This window comes from Myodes glareolus, chromosome 18 (assembly GCF_982192425.1).
Source record: "Myodes glareolus chromosome 18, mMyoGla1.1, whole genome shotgun sequence".
Classification (NCBI taxonomy): domain Eukaryota; kingdom Metazoa; phylum Chordata; class Mammalia; order Rodentia; family Cricetidae; genus Myodes; species Myodes glareolus.
The window spans coordinates 11,603,511-11,621,928 of record NC_142043.1 but is presented as its reverse complement, the minus strand read 5'-3'; the positions used below and the strand labels follow the sequence as shown (position 1 = coordinate 11,621,928).

Here is an 18,418-nt window from a genome sequence, read left to right as displayed (position 1 = left end):
ACCCCTTCCCTGCACCCTTCCCGGAGGCTGACCTACATACCCACCACGCTCCACCTTACTCTCTCCCAATTCTCACGCTTCACGTTTTCCCAGTGTCCTTTACTTCTAAGCCCTGTATGCGCCCCCATTACCTTGCCTCCCACCCCCGATTCCAGCTGGGAGATGCACCTGTAAGTGGCCCCTGCAGCCCGGAGCACTGGGAGGCCGGCCAGGGTGTCAGCCAGGTGGGTGTAGAGCGGAGACAGGGTGAGGCTGCCCAGGCGCCGCAGCTCCCGGAAGGAGGCCCTGTAGCGGCGCTGCACTCGGTAGTAGATGAAGCTCAGAGGTGGCAGCAGCAGCAGCAACCAGGGCAGACCAGAACCTAGCACAATCAGGAGACCCAGCAGGCCTACGGAGTTGGCCAGCAGAATGTTGAGGAGGAAAGGCAGGCTGTCGTCTACACAGGCAACATCGGAGGAAAAGCGGTTCAAGACCCGGCCTGAGGGCGTGGAGTCAAAGAAAGTCACCGGTGCCTGGAAGAGCAGGTGATTGGACAAGGTCAGGGGCTGAAGAAAAAGAGTGGGTGGGCAGGTTGGTGAGGGGTGAGGTAGGAAAGACGGCCTGCAGTAGAGAAAAGAACAATGTATCCCCCAAAGTGTGGGAAGAGAGGGACTGGAACTTGGAGGGAGCTATCTCAAGGTGAGAAAGACCCCAGTTCCTCCGACCAGGGGCAACCCTACAAGGCCACGGCAAGCATTCATTGCCCTCTGGGCTGGACATGGAGAGCTAATCTTTCTCTACAAGATGGGCACTTTGGGCCGACAGCGAGCCTTGGACTTGGACGCCAGGAGGAAAAGCCTGCCTGTGGCTGGAGCAGCACTGCCAGGTAAGGTGTGGGGAAGGCTCAGGTTCTGAGCCAGGCTGTTCTTGTGCATGCACACAGTCCCAGCACCCAGGAATGGAGGTAGGAGAGCCAGGAGCTCAGGGTCATCCTCAGCTATAAGGTAGGTTGGAGACAATAAGAAACCCTCCCTCAAAAACAAAATCAAACCCAAACCAAACAAAAGCTCAGGTGGACTCAGATTGCAATTTGATTTCCAGGTCTGCCTCTTAAGAGATGTGAGACCCCAGGCAAGGAAGGTGCTTTTCTCTCCCAGATCCCCAATCCTCATCTTAAAAATGGGGACAACAGGGTATTTATTCCTCCTACTCGAGGGAGTTCTCTCTTTTCCATAATAAACCTATGCTCAATCTACTTGAAAAAAAAAAATATGGGGCAGTCAGGTTTGGTGACAAACACCTTCACTTCCAACACTTGGGAAGCAGAGGCAGGGAGATTTCTATGGGTTCAAGGCCAGTGTGGTCTAAACAGCAAGTTCCCAGACACCCAGAGCTACATAGTGAGACCTTGTCATAAAAACAAGGGGAGAGTGAGGATGACAGTTCAACTCCATCTCACAGGACCACGACGAGAATTAGAGCAGTTCAGGGAGGCAGAGTGCTTGGTATAAGTGCTCATAAGTGCTGCCTGGACTAACGCTGAGAGTTACAGCTTCAAACACTATTCTTCCCTGTCTTTATCTTCATCTGCTTTTACTCTAAAAACAGCCCGTTGGAAGGCAGGGACCAGATCAGATGACTTGGAAGTCACACTTAGGAGAAATTAGTCCCTCAAAGCCCAGTGTCCTCCTTGGCTCCATAAGGAGAGGGAGAACAGGGGGTGACTGCTCCAATGTGGTAGTCACCAAGATCCAGACAGTGACAGGTCCACAGACTGGCTCTCCCACAGACCCAGACTCGGCCAGGCCATTTCAGTGCTCAGGTCTTCAGTTCCCTTGCCTGTAAGATGGGGTAAGATTACCTCACAGGGCTACTGTGAGGCCATAACAGATTAAGAAAGGGCTCAGGGCCAAGCGGTGGTGGCATACACCTTTAACCCCAGCTCTTGGGAGGTAGAGGCAAAGGCAGGAGGATCTAGTGTTGGAGGCCAGACTGGTCAACACAGAGAGAGCCTGTTGCTAATAAAATGAAATTAAATAACAACTGAATGAGCACTTACTGGGCGCCAGGCACTAACTTAAGCATTTCCATGTGTCAGTCAGTTCATTTCTTATTATATAGATGAGAAAGCAAAGGACAAAATACACAATAGCAATGCATCTTAATTTTACTTTTTTAAAGACAAGGTCTCATCCTAGCACAGGCTGCTCTTGAGCTTACTATGTAACCCAGTGTAGCTTCAAACTCAGGAGGTTCCTGCCTCAACCTTCAAAGGTGCTGATAAGTATGCACCACCATGCCTGGCAGGAGTGGATCTTTGAAATAGCTCTAGATAAAAGTTACCAATAACTAGAATTAAAAATACATGCACAGAATGGGACGTAGTAGTGTACACCTTTAATCCTATCACTTGGGAGGCAGAGATAGGTGGATATCTGTGAGTTCCAGGTCAGTCAGAGCTTTAATAAGATACTCTCAAAAACAACAATGATATATGCACAAAAAATAAAAATTTAAGAGCATGCACACACATAAAACACATCCATTCTATAATGAAAAACAAAAAAAGATAACATATTAAAAAATGCTTAGTAAGGAAGCTTATCAACAGATTCAATGCAATGCTCATCAAAATCCCAGCAAAATTCCTCAAAGACCTCGAAAGAATGGTACTCAACTTCATTTGGAAAAGCAAAAAACCCAGGATAGCCAAAACAATCCTGGGCAGTAAAAGAACTTCTGGAGGCATCACAATGCCTGACTTCAAACTCTACTAGAGGTACAGTCCTGGAAACAGCCTGGTATTGGCATAAGAACAGACAGGAGGAACAATGGAACCAAATAGAAGACCCGAATATCAAGCCACACATCTTCAAACACCTGATCTTTGACAAAGAAGCAAAAAATATCAAATAGAAAAAAGAAAGCATATTTAACAAGTGGTGCTGGCATAATTGAATATCAACATGTAGAAGAATGAAAATGGACCCATATCTATCACCATGCACAAAATTCAACATAAAGCCAGCCACTCTGAACCTTACAGAAGAGAAAGTGGGAAGTACACTTGAACACATTGGCACAGGGAACCACTTCCTAAATAGAACCCCAGCAGCACAGACACTGAGAGAAACAATTAATAAATGGGACCTCCTGAAACTGAAAAGCTTCTGTAAAGCAAAGGACACAGTCAACAAGACAAAATGACAGCCTACAGAATGGGAAAAGATCTTCACCAACCCCACAAAATATACAAAGAACTCAAGAAATTGGACACCAAAAGATCACATAATCCAATAAAAAAAAAATGGAGTAGAGACCTAAACAGAGAACTCTCAACAGAGGAATCTAAAATGGCTGAAAGACACTTAAGGAAATGTTCAACATCCTTAGTCATCAATAAATACAAATCAAAACAACTCTGAGATTCCATCTTACACCTGAAAGAATGACTAAGATCAGAAACACTGAATGCAACTTATGCTGGAGAGGTTGTGGGGTAAAGGAAACACTCCTGCATTGCTGGTGGGAATGCAAGCTGGTACAACCCCTTTGGATGTCAGTGTGGCGATTTCTCAGAAAATTAGGAAACAACCTTCCTCAAGACCCAGTAATACCACTTTTGGGTATATAGCCAAAGGATGCTCAATCGTACCACAAGGACATGTGCTCAACTATGTTCATAGCAGCTTTGTTCGTCATAGCCAGAACCTGGAAACAACCTAAATGCCCCTCGACCAAAGAATGGGTAAGGAAAATGTGGTACATTTACACAATGGAGTACTACACAGCAGAAAAAAAAATAACGACATCTTGAATTTTGCAGGCAAATGGATGGAACTAGAAAACATTATTTTGAGTGAGGTAACCCAGACACAGAAAGACAATTATCACATGAACTCACTCATAGGTGGTTTTTAAACATAAAGCAAAGAAAGCTAGGCTACAAACCACAATCCCAGAGAACTTAGACAACAATGTGGACACTAAGAGAGACTTACAGAGATCTAATGTACATGGGAAGTAGAAAGTATAAAAAGAAAAGATCTCCTGAGTAAATTGGGGGCATGGGGACCTTGGGGGAGGGTTGAAAGGGGGAGGGGAGAGGCAGGGAAGGAAACAGAGAAAAATGTAGAGCTCAATAAATATCATGGAAAAAAAAAATAAAAAGAAAAAAGGAAGCTTATCAAGGAAGGAAGGGGAAAAGGAAATAGTGTAGACAAAGGGAAATAAAGAACACAAAAGAGAAAACAGGCCTTGCATGAACTACAAAGTTCCAGATGAATCTCTGAGGAATGTCCTTTCGTTTGCCCTCTTTATGGATGAAAAGCTATAGGCTGAAACTATTGCATTCAAACCCAGGTGTACTTTCTGGCCTGAGATTATCACATGCTGCCCCACCTGCCAGAGGCTACTGTATGGACTGGGAATGTGGAATGTAGTCCATGCACAGGGGATACAAGCCTGGGGATATCATTCACCTTCCCATCACCTCACCATGAGGAGTCGATGCAGTAGGCGGTGGTGTAGGGTGGCAGCTGCTTGAAGGGCACCGGCTGCAAAGAGCACTGCCCGGAGAAGGGTGCAGAGAGAGTTGACTCCAGCAATGGCTGCGTACACGATGAGGTAGAAGTGGACATCTGAGGAGCCATTGGAAGCAGCGTTGAGCAGTGGGATGCTGAGTAGTGGGGAGGAGACTGTAGGTAACCCAAAGAGGGCTTCCTTAGATGTCCCTTCCCTTCTCTAGGGTCACCTCTTCCCACCCTCTAAAAGACAGCTCCAAGCCTGCCCTCCCTCCTTAGGCAACCTGCTCCCAGCCTCAGCCACTCACTAGAAGTTTCTGGAGGAGAAGAGAAGCAGCGGTGGGGAGAAGAGCACTGTGGAGCCTGGGCTGGAGGAAGATGGACCCTCCTTGGAGCTATTCCTGGCTGTCTTCAGCTGAGAGAGCCAGTGAGAGAGCCACCAGTCAGCACCGTTGCGTGTGGCTGGACATGGATAGGGAGGGAGAAGTTGCAAAGGTTCATCTGCTTGGTTCTATTTAGACATCCACATTCCCAGCTCGCAGTGGAGTCTTCGTTCCTCTGCACGCCTCCCTGGGCCTCCCTATCTTGCCACTTCCCTTGGTCCTTCCTACTCTATACTGTTCCTAGACCATCAGCTCCATGAACATGACCAGTTTTGCCTGGATGGCAGATCAATAGACAGCTGTGGGACCCAGGCATGGTGGTCCACACCTGTAATTTCCATATTCAAAGCTAAGGCTGGGGGGTTGCAAATTCAAGACCAACCAAACCGGCATGAACTGTACAGTGAGAACCTGTCTCAAAAAACCGCAATAATACAGTTTTTAAAAAGATGATCATCATGGGGGCTGGAGATGGCTCAGCAGTTAAGAGCATTTGCTGCTCTTGCAGAGGTCCCAGGTTCAGTCCTCAAAAAAATCCATGTAATCGTTCACAACCATCTGTAACTCCAGTTCCAGAGGACCTGGTGTCTTCTGACCCCTGTGTGTACCAAGCATGCACATGGCGCACAGACATACATGCAGGCAAACACTCATGCGGAAAATGAATATTTTTGTTAATTAAAAAAGAGGACCGTGATGAAGTACTAAGTCTAGCTGACCACTGGAAACCTCGAAATTGGGGCTACACTTTTTGTATCAACTGTTGTCTGTGCATGGTAAGGTTCTGCACTTATGGTTCCCAGGTGAATGCAGTCCTGAGCGCCTAGACAGCATGGCTGGGGATGTGGTGGAGGGGGGCAGGCAAGGACCTTCTGGGATAGTCTCACCTTGCATGAGGAGCAGAGAGACGAGGATGGCGACAGCCAGGCCACTGCCCATGGCCCTCCAGTACGCTTGGTATACATGCAGGGCCACAGCACCCTCACATTTGCTTTCTTCCTGCACTAGGCGGCCAGATGCGCTCTGCTCCACCTCCAGCCCCTCGGTTGTTTTCTCCAGGTTCTGTACTGACAGGGACTTGCCTGTGAGAGTCAGGAAGGCCTCAGAGAGATTACGCTTGGTATGCAAATGTTTCACAGGAGCAGACAGGCTTTAAAAATCATTTCCATTGTGTGCTGACAAAAAGCAGAATGAGTTCCAGGACAGACGTGATGGACCGAGAAACCCCGTCTCAACAATAACAACAGAACAGAATGAGTTCCAGGACAGAGGTGATGGACAGAGAATCCCCGTCTCAACAATAACAACAACCAAACAGCCCGAGAGTAGAGAAGGGCAGCACAGCCTCTGATGAGCATGGCAGGGCCCTGAGTTTGACGCCCAGGACTTGGAGGAAAAACAAAAGAGACAACAAACGTTTCCATGTGTGCCTCCTGAAGCCAGTCTCAGCTACTCAGGAAGTTCAAGGCCAGCCTGGGCTATACAATGAGATCCTGTCTGGGATGTTCCATGATACACATATAGACACAAAGAAAGAGGGGAAAATCCTAGCCTCTTCTTTCCCACCCCTAGGCCATACCCGAGTCAGTCACTTGTTCCTCCTTAGTCCAGGCTGTGGGGCCAGCTTGAACCAATGGCAGAATCTCAGAGGGAGGCCCTGGAAGGAAGAAAGGGAGGACGCTGTAATGGGTCTACACTACGCCTTTCTAAGTGTGTGTGTGATCCCAGCTTCTCCTCTCTCTCTCTCTCTGCTCATTCTCACTGGCCTACCTGAGAAGCTCATCAGGTCCACTGCCCTGTACCTGGAGCGTAGCCAGCAGCAGCTCATGCCATGAACATAAACACCCCTCCCCACCACCTGCACGGTGTCGGCTGTCACTACTGTGGAGCCTTTGCTCAAATCACTCCGGCTGGGCCTCACTTCTTCCTGTTGCTTTGCCATTGAGCTCTGCAGGTGGCCATGCCCCCTGGACAAGCCATCAGGGCTCTGTCATTCTTTTCTTTACGAGAAGGTTGTTCCTTCAGGTCACTGCTCACTTCTCTGAGCCCCGTGATTGCTCTCAAAGCTCCAGGCAGCTAAATTCTAAAGTAGCAGGCACATTGTTCCCCCTCCCCCAACCCCCGCCCTTTTCCTGTTTTCTCATGCTGGTTCTGTGGGGAGGGAAAGAAGAGCTGAAATGCACTCAGGTTGCATGTGGAAGGGTGGCAGGGTCTGCTCTGCAGGTGGCACTCCCCCTGCCATTCTGTACCTGTCCGGACCAGGTGCCCGGCCTCCATCAACAGCACCACGTCAGCCTTCTCGAGGTACTCAGTGCGGTGGGTGCACAGCAGCCGAGTGGTGTGGCTCAGCACCCCCAGAATACACCTATGCAGCAGGTGGTTGGCCACGTCTGCATCCACAGCAGCCAGAGGGTCATCAAGGAGATAGAAGGCTTTCTCCTAGACAGAATGAACACGGCAGGCACCATGGCCCCAGTTCTTTAGCGGGGCTCAGAGGCTCTCCCAGACCCAGGTGTCAAGGCAATCAGACATGACAGGTGAGCTGTCATAGCTCTACACCAGTAGGAAAGAGATGAGACATGACAGACTTCCCTCCAACTGTGTGTAAAGTCAGAGATGTGGATCTAGTGCCTTGCTGGGCCCCAGTACCGCAGGCCTTTATTTTTGCCTTGAATCTGAAAACAGGAGGTAGGATAGCCAGTGCCTCGGGACGTGGAGTGAGGGAGAAAGAAAGCAAATGCAAACGGAAATATGCCCCCTCAGCGCTAGACTGCTTCCACACCCCTGACCTACCAACCTACTCCCCCGCCCCACAACCTCAATTTACCTGGTAGATAGCACGAGCAAGTGCAATCCGAGCCCGCTGTCCCCCACTGAGGGTCACACCCTTCTCTCCCACCTCTGTCTGGTCTCCAGCAGGCAGGATCTGAAGGAACAGAAGACACCCAGCGGGTTAGCAAACTCCCCATACCTTCCACTCTGTCTCCTTTCCCTTTGTAGGGAAGAGAGAAACTGTGGAGATCAGAAGGCCTCATAAGCTTGAGATTGCACTTCAGTTTGGGACAAGTGGTTTAGAGGAGATAAGCCCAATTTCAATGCCTGGGAGCTATTGAACACTTACTTAACACCTTCTAGGCTGTGGTGGTTTAAATAAGAATGGCTCCCATAGGCTCATTTGTTTGAACACTTGGTCCCCAGATGGTGGAACTGTTTAGGAAGGATTAGGAGGTGTGGCCTCGATGGGGGAGGCATGTCACTGCAGTCAGTCTTTGAGGTACAAAAGCAATGTTATTCACAGTTAGCTCTCTTTGCTTTGTGACTATTGTCTGAAGATGTGATCTTTTTGCTACTGCTCCCAGCACCATGCCTATCTGCCTGTTGCCATGCTTTCTGCCATGATGGTCAAGGATTAACCCTTGCTAAACTCTTTCTGCCGAAAGTTGCCTTGGTCATGGTGTTTATCACGGTAACAGAAAAGTACCTAAGACGCAGAATTACATCAGTTGAAGCCAGATCTTATAAGGCTGGCATTATTTTCTCTGCACAGATGGGACCAGAGCATAGATAGGTGAACCATCTCGCCCATAGATGTAAAGCAAATGATAAAGGGACACAAGATTACCCTTGATCAAAGTCAAAGGCCCTCTTGCTCAGGAAGTTCCACATTTATCTGAGTAGGCCAGTGGTGACAACAGTCCTAGAGGAGACATGGGGATTGGCTGGAGAATTCACAGAAAAATATGATTTCTCTCCAATGCTTTTAGTACTTGGCTTGTGGGCGTGGGGCAATCTAATGGGCTTGGTAGCTTTCCCAAGGGTTCTAAACAAGACCTCGAGTCTTCCAAACCAAGCCTCACAGAGAACCCTAGCCTAGTTTGGGGGGCCTCAGGGTTGCTGTGTGGAACACCCTCCCAACCTCCTTGGGCTTTACAGGGAAGTGGGGACCGAGCAGCTGAACACCCTAGGAGGCCCAGAGGCTGGCTGCTTGCCCAGATGAGTGACACCTATGCAGAAGCCCTTCCCAGGGAAGTAATCTAGTCTGGGATGTGAGGGACACATGGGAAAGCAGGCAGCTGAGGGTGTCGAGACAGGTAGGTACTCACGCTGAGATCATCATTGAGGGCGCAGGCCTCTAGCACCTCCGTGTACAGCCGGGCATCAAATGTCTTCCCAAAGAGGATATTGTCTCGGATAGTGGCACACTGGATCCAGGGCTCCTGGGTAGCCAGTCCAAAGCCTTTGGACAGTCCTGACACTGCCACCCACCCACAGAGCCTGCAGAGAGCCAGGGCAGCATGGGGACCAGTTCCTTAATGAGCCCTTGCATGCCCAGGTCCTGCCTCCCAGAAGCTTCCTCAGATGGAGCTGGCAGCCTTTGAGGTCAAAGGATCCTAGCTGTGGGTTCACTATAGGATGAAGAAAGCAGCTCTTTGGCTCCAGACCCGTAGCATCCTATAGATGCTGTGGAGCTCAGGTGTGGCTCACCTTCACCTGCAAGCATGGCTTCCCTCCAGTCCTCACCCCTCTGTGGACCTCTTCCCTGAAGACGGCTGACAGCACTTGTGACCTTTCTTGTTCTAACGCTAAGACTCCCGACTGCAGTGGTTCTCAACCTGTGGGTCTCGACCCCCAAGGCCATCAGAAAACATAAAGATTTACATTATGAGTCATAACAGTTGCAAAATTACAGCTAGGAAGCTGCAGGGAAAATCATTTTATGGGTGGGGTCAGCACATGAGGACCTTATTGAGGGTGGTAGCGTGAGGAAGGGTGAGAACCACTGCTCTAGTGAGATGAGGATCTCCCCTGTTCCATTTATTTACTAGTTTTGTCTGATGTTTTGAGCTAGGATCTCATGTATTCCAGGCTGGTTTTGGACTTGTGTATCCAAGGATGACCTAAACTCCTTATCCTCCTGCCTCCACCTCCTGAGCACAGAGATTATAGATTTACACCACTATATCCAGTTTAAATGATACTAGGAATCGAACTCAAGGCAAGTGCTCTACTGGTTGAGCTACATCTCAGCCCAGATTTACCCTGACTCCTTCCACATCTCCAGACTGAACCCTCCCTACAAAGGGGCTGACTTTTACCTTTTTGGGTACGTGTGCCCCTACCTCTCCACATACACATATACACTTACCCAAAACATTCCCACAGGGATCCAGCAAATGGCTACTAAAAGGTGAAGCCAGAGTCAGGGGCACGCTGAAGTTCATTACCTGTGGAGCTCCCCAGTGATGGCAGCCAACAGCGAACTCTTCCCACAGCCCACCTTTCCCACGATGCCCACCAGCGCACCCTGCAGGGAAGCCACATAGTAAGGACTGCCTGATTGCAGAGGAAGGGCACGGGGCTGAGGTTCTTCACTGGTCAGCCCCCAACTGATGATGCTCTAGGCCTCAGTTAAGTCTTCAGGGAAAGAGGTCTCTCCATCCCTCAAGCCATGTGGGCCCCAGTGACTACCTGCATCTGCCTCAGAGAAGCTGCATGCTTTAGTCTCAATTTCACTGCCTGTAAAAGGTCTCTGAGGGAATGAGACCTGCCAGAGAGAAGAGGACGTATCCAGGAACTCCTAGGGTATGCTGAGGCAAGCATGGGAAGAGGGATTCCTGACTTTAGGGTGACTGGGCTGGCTAACGTTTCACAGTGTCCCATCACAGTGGACAGAGGCAGTCCACTGCGACATGCCCTTTCCTGTGATCTGTTCTTCCGTTGTGTCTCAGTTGTGATGTACAGCTTTCCTAAGCCTTTCCTGGCTCATGGAGAAAACCTAGAAACGTGCAGGGGTCCTTGTAGCTTTGTCCATGAGGCAAACACTTTGCAAGCCAGGGGACTGACCTATCGCAAGTGGGTACCAGGCTGCTCTCTGATCATCTGAAGTGATGGGCTGGGCTCAGGCAGCTTTCTTCTTGGCTAGATCCTACAAGTTGGAAGGCTGACTGTGGTCTCAATGGAGAATCAACAGACAGCAGGAGGCAAACACACAAGTAGAAGGCCAAAAGCGCTGCAAGTTGAGGCCTGACTCTGGGCTGCTTCTAAAATCTGCGCTCTTGTTTTGAATTCTGTGATTCATCTATGTATTCTTATTACAAATTCTTGTTTGCTTAGGCTAGCTCCAGTGGGTTTCTATGACTTCTATCTATATGTAAAATAAAAGCCAACACATTAGTAAAATTCCTCTGAAAAATTTCAGCCTTGTCTTGCCTGAACTAAGAAGAAAAACAAAACATTCAACAAAAGCCAGAAATATGAGCCAAATGTGGTTGAGGCCATTCAGCCATTGCTGGAGAACTCTGGGTTGAGACGTGGGGCAAGGGGTTAGACAGAGGTCAGGAGAACAGAAACTCAAGACCAGAGTGAAGAGGTCACCGTCCTGTAGGATTTCCCATTATAAGCTCTCTGACAACATATGCTGTGTCGGGGTCACAAGGTATGACTCTTTTCACAAGACTAAGTAGGTTTACAAACTAAACCTAAGCTGTTTGTAAAGGTCCCCAAAGAGGTTGCTTGCCCTGTGTCCCAGGTTCCCATCCTGAAATGATGGTGGAAAAGCCCTGGGGTCTGAACCCTGTAGCTGGAAAGGGACCTGGAGAGGAAGCTGGATGTGAGCTGCCTATACGGGGAGAGGAGTGGCCAGTGTGAGAAGATGGTATGGAGATGTGCACATCAAGGGTTGTCTCCCCTCAGATCCTTGGCTGCACACCAAGCCCCCCTCACCCTTCCGGTAGAGCTGCATTAGTCCTTGTGTACCCGTCTGGGCATCCTGCTTTCCAGGAACTCTCCCAGGGCATCTGTCCCACAAACCTTTTTCACTTTGAGGTGACTGATGAAGGTTTTCTGGCTTGTTCCAATTGGGTCCCAGGAGAACAGGGCTTCATGCAGCTCCAGTACTGTGGATGGCTCGGCGGGGGGATCTAAACAGGGATGAAGCAGCTCATCCTACACTCCTCATCTATCACTCACCTGCTAGCATCTAATGGGTGAAGCAGTGGCAGGTCACCGAGTCACCTGTCCCTGATCTACCTGCCCACAGCTAATTCAGTCAGAGTGTGTTGTGTCTAGATTTTGTTCCTGACTTCTCTGGACACCCGTGCACAGAGTTTAAGAGGCTAGGGCTGGAGAGATGACTCAGTGGTTATGAGCACACTTCCAGAGGACCCCAGTTTCATTCCCAGTATCCACTTCATAAGGCTCATGCCTGTTAACTTTAGTTCCAAGGGACCCAATGCCCTCTTCTGGTCTCGATGGTATCTGCACACATGTGGTACACATACACACTCAGGCACACACACATATACATAAAATAAAGTAAGTCTTAAAATGAAGATCACCCCCTCACCATGTGCTAGGTCCTTCCCTCCAGCCCCTCCTTACCAGGGCTGTAGTACTCCTCAGGTTTGTAGTTTGGAAGGTCAAGGAAACGCTGGATCCGGTCCAGGGATACTTTGGACTCCAAGAGGCCATTGATCACCCAGGGGAAGTTGTTGAGAGGAAGAATGAGCAAGCGCACAAGTGCCAGTGCCGTAAACACCTAAGTGGGAGTGAGGTTGAATCTTTCCCTGAGTCTTGTTCTCAGGGTAGAACACCATCCCTGTGGACACATCAGTGGAGGCAGGTGCAGGACAGCAGCAGGCATGAGGACCTGGCGAGGCTACCCTGGGGTTAGCAACGGCAGGCCCTGTCTACAGAGAGAGTTCTAGGACAGCCAGGGCTACAAAGAGAAACCCTGGGGAGAAAAAGACAGAGAATCCTAAAGATTCTAGCTGCTCCTTAAGAATGCAGGTTACTATTTTTGTTTGGTTTTCGAGACAAGATTTCTCTGTAATTAACAGAAATCCGTCTGCCTCTGCCTCCTGAGTGCTGGGATTAAAGGTGTGTGCCACTACGCCCAGCTTCAGGTTACTATTTTTGATGCTGGATACAGACCCAGAGCCTCACACAGGGTAAGTACTGGCTCTGACATGAGCTACACACGAACCCTCATATGTGGTCAGCACTGGCTCTGACATGAATACATGTGACCTCATACAGTGAGCACTGGCTCTGACATGAGCTGCACACGAACCCCCAAACTCCTCTTGATAAGCACATTCTGAGACTTCCTTACAAACTGAGTGACAACGAAGGTCTCAAGCCTTGGCCATACCTAACATTAGATTATGGATCCCTTGCCTCAAAGGCCACATCAATAGAAATAAAATGGCCCAACCCAGTTAGACAGCAGCCTGGGCTATACAGAAAGACCTTATCTTTAAAAAACAAAACAAAAACAAAAAACGCACTCTCCACAAAAGGACTTGACCCCAAGTCTGGCCCTGAATGGAAGTTGAAGATAAAGGGAGGGAAGAAAGGAATTCCTTACACACACAAAGATCAGAAAGCATCCCTTGGAGACTTTTCTGGGGAAGGACAAGGCGGCCAGGGGTCCTCCTCCCCTGTCCCCAGTGAACACTAAGGGCTACACCCACATGCTCAGACCACAGTAGTCCCTTCCCATTGCTTTCTAGGGCCACCCTCTCCCTCTGTGCTAGCTAGTTTTATGTCAGCCTGACCCAAGCCAGTCATCAGAGAGGACTTGAGAAACTGCCTCCATAAAATGCAGCTGCAGGCAGGCCTGTAGGGGTTTCCTTAGTAGTGACTGATGGGGGAAGGCCCAGCCCACTGCAACTGGGGCCATCCCTGGGCAGCTGGTCCTGGGTTCTATAAGAAAGCAGGCTGAGCAAGCAATGAGGAGGGAGTCAGTGAGCAGTGCCCCTCCATGGCCTCTGCATCAGCTCCTGCCTCGAGGATCCTGCCCTACGTGCGTTCCTGTCCTCACTGCTTTTGATGATGGAACTGTGTGTGAAATGAACCCTTTCTTCCCTAAATTGCTTTAGGTTACGGTGTTTCGTCACGGCAACCCAAGGCCCCTCCCCAGCTCTCACCTTGGTGGCAGTGAGCTGGTGCCCCATGAGGACGTAGGTGATGAAGATGACGATGCAGATGACAACCGGCAGAGCAGCCCACAGGTACACACAGGCCGCATCCAGGTACTTGATGACCCGGAGTCGCCCCAACTCTTGAGAGCGGTAGGACTTTACTCGGTCCCCCAGAGCCTGCTCCCACCCGAAGAACTTGATGACTCGAATGCCACTCAGCAGCTCTGTCATGAGCTGGAGACAGGGACAAGAGAGTGGGGTGAGGTCGAGACAGCACTCACACACCTCTGCTTCGCTGCTGGGAGGGGTCTCCGTCTGGCTGAAGGACCTCGGAAGCCTCTCACCTTCACCCGTGCATCCTTGTGCTGTAGCATCTCCTGATTGCTGGCCATGATGCGGGTGGCAATCACTTTGTTGACAGGTACCAGCAGCAGTGCCAAGACCAACCCAGCCACGAAGGCCATGCCCACCTGCTGGTACAGCAGGTAGAGGGTGATGGCCAGCTGCAGAGGGAGGCCCCAGGCCTCATGGAAGCTGCCAGCAAAGTTAAGCACCCTCTCAGAGTCGGTGCCTAGGAGGTTCAGGGCTTCCCCAGTAGGAGGGCGGTTAGGCCCAAGCTGCAAGGCCTTTCGGTAGAGGACGCTCAGCACAGCCACCCGAGCCTGAAGTGTCACTTTACGTATCTCGTACCCATACTGATTCTGCAGCACTGCACTTAGCACGGCCCCACTGGCCAAGCCCAGAACATAGAGCACGCCATGGCTCAGGGGCTCTTGCCCTTCCTCCAGGAAGCCCACCAGTAGGGAGAGCAGCAGAGGCCCAGAGAACGACAGCATGGTCCCCACCAGCTTCAACAGTCCAAGAGCCAGGTAGCAACATCCAAAGGCCCCATACAGGGCCCTCCACAGCTGGGCCCCCTCCTTCCAGTGTGCTTGGAAGGCACGGGCCAGGTAGGCAGGATGCAGCCTTCGGGGGAGCCGGCAAATGTCCTGGGGTTGCTGGAGCTCTCCACGGACTCCACGAGCAAGTAAGGGTGCCAACCAGGCATAGGAAAAACGTGACAACCAACTCTCTCCGTCTTCAGCCACCTCTGTTTCTTGACTCTCAGAGGACAAAAAGTGGTCCTGAACCCAGGGCTCTCGTGGCCCCCCAGGGGCTGCCCAGCCCAATCCATAGGCCAAGACAGCTGCCAGCTGCAGAATGAGAAGACATACACGGCCCAGGGGGCCTGGGAGAAGTGGGGGCAGAAATGTGCCTCGTTGGCAATGCCACAACAGCGTCAGCACTAGGGCTGGTGCTGGTAGGAAGGCTGCCAGAGCCAAAGCCAAGGGTCCACGGGAACGACCATGTGGGGAATGAACCAATGCCCACAGGGCCAGGCTGTGGGTCAACCAGGCCACAGCTGTCACACACCCGGCCAGCACCTCTAGCCCTATGGGCCCTGGGTGTGACCCTGGTGGCAGAGCAACTGGAAGGAGGTCCAGCACCGGGAAGATAGAGAGAAGGACAGAAGCTGCAAGTCGGAGACGCCAACCGGGATTAAAAGGTAGGATGTAATTGGAAGTCCTAGAGGAAAAAGAGAAAAGGAGGCACATTATGGCTGGTTCTAGACTCAGACATGCCCATTGCCTCCAACAAGCTAGATGAAATAAATCCCCTTTCTGGTGTGTGTATGGCATCCCTGCCCTACTTTACCCTGGAACCCAAAGCCTTCCCTTACAGGAAGCCTTCGCAGATTGGCCAATGCATTTTCTAATCTACCCACAGGCCTTCTGATTCATTTCTTGCTACAGGTACTAAACAAGTCTCAGTTAAGGTTGTAAGTACTATGAAAATTCTAATTAGGAAAAAAACCCACAAATTTTTACAGGAAGATAAACACTTTGTATAAAAACAATACACACAAAAGTACCCTAAATTCATCTGAAGTATCATGGGATGACATGCACTTAGAAGCAGCTCTTGTCCTCTAACAGGGGAGCCTCCATTTACAAACCCTCAGAATAACCTGCTCCAGTCTTTCCCCTCCGACTGTAAAGAGTGGTGTGGGCCAACCTGCGCTCTCTCAGCTCGAGAGGAGCGTCTTTCAGTTCTGCCTATATCTTCTTAAGATAAATGTTTTTCATAAACAAAAGGTTTACATTAAGAATCAAATACAGGGGCTGGAGAGATGGCTCAGTGGTTAAGAGTACTTGCTGCTCTTCCCAAGGACCTGAGTTCAGTTCCCAGTAGCCATGTCAGGCAGCTCACAACTACCTATAACTCCAGCTCCAGAGGATCCTATACCCTCTTTTGGACTCCACAGGTGCATGCTCACGCACACACATACACACACACACACACACACATACACAAACACACACAGCATACACTTGAACACTCACATATATACATTTAAAAAAAAAGAATCAAATACAAGCTGGAACCAGGTGTGGAGGTGCACACCTTTAATCCCAGCACTAGGAAGGCAGAGGCAGGTAGTCAGTTTGAACTGAGTTCAAGGCCAGCCTGGTCTACTTAGCAAGTTCCAGGTCATCCAGGAAACTACATAGTAAGATCCTGAAAAACAAAAACCCTCAAATACAGGTTGGATATGGTGGAGCACACCTGGTAATTGCAGCAGTGGGGAGGTGGGTCAGGAAGACCACTAGCTCAAGGCAAAACTGGACTATTTGACACCTCATCTCAACACCTCTCTCCCCACAAATGGATTCAACACAGGGCCAGGCATGATGGTATACACCTGTAACCCTAGCACCAGGCAGGGTGGAAATGCAAAGATCTCCATGAGTTGGAGGTAACCTGGCCTACACAGAGAGATCCGGGTCAGCCTAGGCTACATAGCAAAACTTTGTCCAAAAAAAATTATAGAAAAAATATGTAGCAGTGAATATCAGAATGCATTGAAAGTTCACATAAAAGAAAACTGGGCAGCGGAGGCATGGCACAGGAGAGTTGGCTGTTCTTGCAGAAGATCTGAGTTCAGCTCCAAGTACCCACACAATAGCCCACAGCCCTCTGTAACTCTAGTTCCAGGGCACCCAATGCCTTCTTTTGTCCTCCAAGGATACCAGACATGCATGTAGTACATAGAAATACATGCACAGAAACACATGTATACATACTTTCTCTCTCTCTCTCTCTCTCTCTCTCTCTCTCTCTCTCTCTCTCACACACACACACACACACATAAAATTTTAAAAAAAAGAAATTGAGACTTGAAGATGGCTCAGCAATCAGGAGCATAGGCTTCTCTTCCAGAGGCCCAAGAGGTTCAGTTCCCAGCAACCACACGGTGGCTCATAGACGTCTGAAACTCCAGTTCCAGGTGAGCTGATGCCCTCTCCTCTGACTCCCTCAGGCACTGTACCCATGTGGTACACAGACATACTCTCAGGAAAAATAAATACTTCAATCTTCAAAACCTTGAATGTGAGGCTGGAGACACACTCCTGTAATCCCCGGGTTCTGAAGGCAGAAACAGGTTGATCTCTAGGTCGGCCTGGTCTGCATTCTATTTCAACTGAGTCTATTATGCTCTTTGGGATGCCGAAAAAGCTTAATTGTAAACAAAATACTTTGGCTGGTTTTGCTTTCCCTCACTTTGAAACATGGTCTCACTATGTAGATCAGGCTGACTTCAAATGATCTTCCTGCCTCAGCCTGCAGAACAGCTTGACGGCTTGGACTATAGGCATGTGCCACTTTTTTTTTTTTTTTTTTGAGATAGCAGTCTCTCTATATAGCCCTGGCTGTCCTTGAACTCAGGACACCCACCTTCCTGACTGGATCGAATTAAGCAGGCTGTGGGTATCTGTGCTAACCTCCTCTAGGCTTTTGCCTCATTCTGCAAAAAAGAGAAAAACCAACTTGGCCACCCAAGAACTAAATATAAGATCAAGGCGAGATTAGTTAGCACCAACGTCTTACAACACGAAGCCAAGTTAGTTCTAGGGTTCTGATTTTGTTCTTCACCTCACAGCTTCTCTTCAGCTGAGTCTGCATCTGACTACAGATAGCACAGCAGGATTTTATGGGTGGAAGTGCTGTGCCACTGGCCCTATAACTAACATAAGTCATCATTTTCAGTTAACACACTTATCCATGTTTCCCTCCAGTCCATGGCAGCTGTGTCTGGACATGTAAAACTCTGCCAGAGAAATGCATTGGCGACTTTAAGGACACAGCCCGGTGCTGCAGTTTCTGTTTAAACGCCCTGTTTCATTAACCCTCTCGACACTGCTGAGACTCAACTAAGTGCCAACCGTCAGCTTTTATTCTGCGCCTGCCCTACTCCAGAGACCTCGTAATTCCAGTGACACCTGGGAGAGAAGGCGTCTCACTTCAGTTACCCACCTTGGGGTGCCCAAGTAGCAGGCACTGAGGACGGCGAGGAGCGCGTGGGGAATGACGCTGAGCACCAGCTGTGTGAAGCAGTGGCCCGTGGTGTCCCCTTCCCACAGCGGGAGTGGTCGTGCCTCATCGGTGCCACACAGCTGGGCCAGGAGCCTCTCCATAGACACCTCACCTGGGCAGAAGCCGAGAGTGACAGGGTTCGGTCCCCGGTGGCCCGCAAAACCCCGCCCCCAGTCCGGACCGCCCCTTACTT

The 18,418-nt window shown here is 49.8% G+C and overlaps 1 protein-coding gene across 2 annotated transcripts in view; it reads right to left on the bottom strand.

Annotated features, from left to right (window-relative positions):
* The window catches only part of Abcc10 (ATP binding cassette subfamily C member 10), a 23,429-nt gene extending 5,011 nt beyond the window's left edge, over nt 1–18,418 (bottom strand). The window contains exons 1-14 of one of the 2 annotated variants that reach the window (XR_007234264.3): nt 18,166–18,418; nt 14,154–15,375; nt 13,816–14,043; nt 12,266–12,422; nt 11,696–11,805; nt 10,111–10,190; nt 8,989–9,160; nt 7,713–7,811; nt 7,135–7,324; nt 6,465–6,542; nt 5,773–5,967; nt 4,811–4,964; nt 4,477–4,657; nt 169–512 (exon numbers count right to left, since the gene is read on the bottom strand). Coding sequence is in view for 1 of the 2 variants with exons in the window: in XM_048445289.3 (XP_048301246.3) it covers nt 169–512; nt 4,477–4,657; nt 4,811–4,964; nt 5,773–5,967; nt 6,465–6,542; nt 7,135–7,324; nt 7,713–7,811; nt 8,989–9,160; nt 10,111–10,190; nt 11,696–11,805; nt 12,266–12,422; nt 13,816–14,043; nt 14,154–15,375; nt 18,166–18,326 (3,371 nt within the window). In the remaining variant the exon portion in view is untranslated. The remainder of the gene's footprint in view (nt 1–168; nt 513–4,476; nt 4,658–4,810; nt 4,965–5,772; nt 5,968–6,464; nt 6,543–7,134; nt 7,325–7,712; nt 7,812–8,988; nt 9,161–10,110; nt 10,191–11,695; nt 11,806–12,265; nt 12,423–13,815; nt 14,044–14,153; nt 15,376–18,165) is intronic. The other variant, XM_048445289.3, reaches the window with a different exon arrangement.